Raw genomic sequence first — 3,147 nt, 5'->3', positions numbered from 1 at the left:
TCACGTGATCAAGGATATAAATAGAACGTGGGCGGAGCCACACCAGTCTATAAAAACAGCAGTCCGGCTTGAATTTTTGCAGTGAGCATTTGACAGTTGGAGAAGGCAGTTGTGTTTTTTTTTTCATCTGCATTTCCAAACAAATCTTTTGTTACACAAACCTATTGTGATCAGAGCTTGATACAGACTAATACTCTGTATACTCATCTTATCTACAATATATACTAGTGTTTATATATCTATATCTACACAGTATATATTTTTATACTAGGAATATAAATTCTTGGTGTATTCTACCATCTGATACAGAGATGGAAAGACACACCCAACATACTCCCACAGAGACAAGCTATAACTGCTGTCGGGATTCTCTGCTCTGCAGATGGCTGAATTCAATCTGCAAAAAGAAAGATCAAAATTACAGACGTTATTATGAAGAAGTAGAATACGAAGAGGTAGAACATTCGATAGACATTGTGGTGAAGGAGGATGAAAATGAAAGATGGCAGAGAGAAGAATTAGAGGAGCTGCGGCGTAATCAAATCGCAACCACAATGCAGTCAATTTTCAGATGTGCAATGGTCAATAAGCCATTCTATGAGTTTATAACAACCCCAAATCTATCTCCGAGCCAGGTCACCCAATTTGCTAATTGTCTAGACCCCAGTGACCCCACCTTAATTCTGCAGCAGCAGCACCTTATTAAGTTGAAGAAGGAGTTCATTTCTAAAAGTAAAACTCTCCGTCAAGGCTGGCAGGTGATGGAAAACTTAGACAAAGACGTCGCAGTTCTAGTAAAGTGCAATATTGGTCAGCAGGATCTGGTATCCAAATTCAAAAAACTAAAGCCTACCAATAAGAGGCAAATTAAAGAGGCCATAGACAAGCACAGACAGGAGGTTCGTGAGTACATAAAGAAGAGAGAGAGGGTGCAATCCTATCAACAACTCTTCTACCATCTGCAGACGAATCCAGCTTACCTGACCACACTTATTGGACAGATGAAGGCCTTTACGGATATCACAACATTTTCAAGCAAAGTGCTCTTCCCGCTCTATAATCACGGAATCACTCCACGAGAAGAGTACCATTTTGTTAAATTAATGGAATTTGCTCTTCGTAAGCACGTGGAGAAAAACATTGGATCCATTGGGGAGATAACACTTGGAAAATCGCCGATTTTAAAGTTTATCAGATTATTTTACACCCAGTTACATAAATACAAACACGTAGTCGGGATACTAGCTAGAGGAATAGAGGACACATTGGCAAGCAACGATAGACTGGGCGTCTATTCACAGCTGCTTTGCAGTACAATAGGCGGAATGGTATCAATGTTCACCTGCGCCAAGACACACCAAGAGCATATATATACCCTGACAGATATCCTTCTAACAGGCATATTCCAATATGTGGACAGGATACCTTATGGGCTGAGATACCTTACAAAAGTTCTACATGACTCTTTGCAAACCAAGTTTCCAGGGGAAAATAAAGATTCACTGCTGTGGCCTGTTGGATATTTCTTCTTTCAGTACTTTAGCACCGCCATAGAGAACCCAGAGGAATATTGCTACCCTATCGATGAAAAATCAAGCCAGAGATTGAACTTAGGGCATGTGTCTTCAGTCTTACGCACAACAATGGAATCCTTCGGTCCCCCAAGAATGCACCTAGTACCTGGGATGGACAAATATATCGAGAGAAAATCTGAAAAGCTCAGGGGATTCTTTAAGCGAATATTGGAAACTCCAGATCCGGAGATGAGATTTGGCATTACAAAGTACACTGAAGCTGTAAAGACTCCTCTAATAATAATGAATGCAGAGGACATCATCTATACACATTCTCTGCTTTCTAAATATGAGAACGAGGTATTTTGCAGCCATGAAAATTTGCCAACCACGGATGTTGTGTACCAAGCCTTTAAGGATATTGGACCAGTGCCTCTCCTTAAGGACCTTGAAGGTACTTATGAATCTATCTATGATGAGAGTAGCAAAACAACTGCATTCCCACTATCTTTAGTGAGCAAAGTTTCTCCAGTGGAAGGTTTGAATGTTGAAATGGAGAACGCCACCATAAAACTAGCCCTAGAACAAATGGCTAAGTCACCTGGAAAAATACTTATAGAGAGTCTGAAGAAAGAAGAAAAAATGGACGATCCGACTGTAATAGGAAGCACAACTTCCAGCAGTACTGAAGGAGCAAACCAAAATTCCAATTCAACTGAAGACCATGACGCCTCCCAGGAATATGCAGCACAACTTTGCGCTAAACGCCTGAAGATTTTACAAAAAGCTGGTTACCTCACAGAGGCACAGCAAGACCCAGCAGAGGCAGAGCGAGAGATTACCAAACTAGTTAACAAAAATATCAAAAATAAAGCTGAATTACGTGACAAAAGAAAAGTGGAGTTAAAAACCAGCGAGCAGGCATTAGAGGATTTGAAGGGGACCTTTGAATTTCTACGGAACAGGACAGACACTTACACGACCTACAGGAAAAGCTGTATAGACAACTTGGTCGGTGAAAAGCCAAGCAAGATTCATTATACCGAAGATCAGATGGCTATTTTCACTGCTAAAGACCTATTTGAGAAAGGTGTCATAGTGAACACACGAGGGAAATTGAAAAAAATGAAAAAAGAAATCATTTCTATAAAAGCGGTTGGTGAAGACTTCTATGTCTATTTAGATGAAAAATCTGAAAAGATACCAATTATGGACATAGTATATGCTCATTATAGCGAGGATCCAACCATGAAGATTTTCCATTATGACGTCGATGTGGGAATGTTTCTGTTTCAGGTTTGCAGCAAAGCATTGGCTTGAAGCTTAAGATTTTAAGCTGTCCATACTGGTTGAAAGGCAAAAACTGGACACAACGGAGGTGGAGGCGGGAATCCTCCCCTCTACGCTATTGTATTGGGCTAAGATGGGGGATTTGAGCTAGAAGGGGGTGGGCGGATTTGGGCTAATAGGGGGGATTTGAGCTAGGAGAGGTGATTATGAAGGATTTGTACTAGGAGGGGGGATTTGGGGGTAAGGATTTGTGCAGGGAGAGGTGGGTTCAGTAGGGACTGGGCTAAGAGAGGGGATTGGAGCTAGGAGGGGTGGGGGGAATTGGAGCTAAGAGGGGGGATTG

At 41.4% G+C, this 3,147-nt stretch overlaps 1 protein-coding gene across 1 annotated transcript; it reads left to right on the top strand.

The window, feature by feature from the left end:
• Positions 1-311: 311 nt before the first annotated feature.
• LOC309550330 (ras GTPase-activating-like protein IQGAP1) lies at positions 312-2,834 on the top strand (the record flags this gene model as incomplete). Its single annotated transcript, XM_082250727.1, has 1 exon — positions 312-2,834. One exon carries the CDS (start codon positions 312-314, stop codon positions 2,832-2,834), a length of 2,523 nt encoding a protein of 840 aa, XP_082106853.1.
• Positions 2,835-3,147: the final 313 nt, after the last annotated feature.

This window comes from Pelophylax lessonae (genome assembly GCF_965119305.1).
Source record: "Pelophylax lessonae genome assembly, chromosome: 3".
NCBI classification, from domain to species: Eukaryota; Metazoa; Chordata; class Amphibia; order Anura; family Ranidae; genus Pelophylax; species Pelophylax lessonae.
Note: the sequence above shows the minus strand (reverse complement) of the source record. Positions and strands in the feature narration are given on the sequence as shown.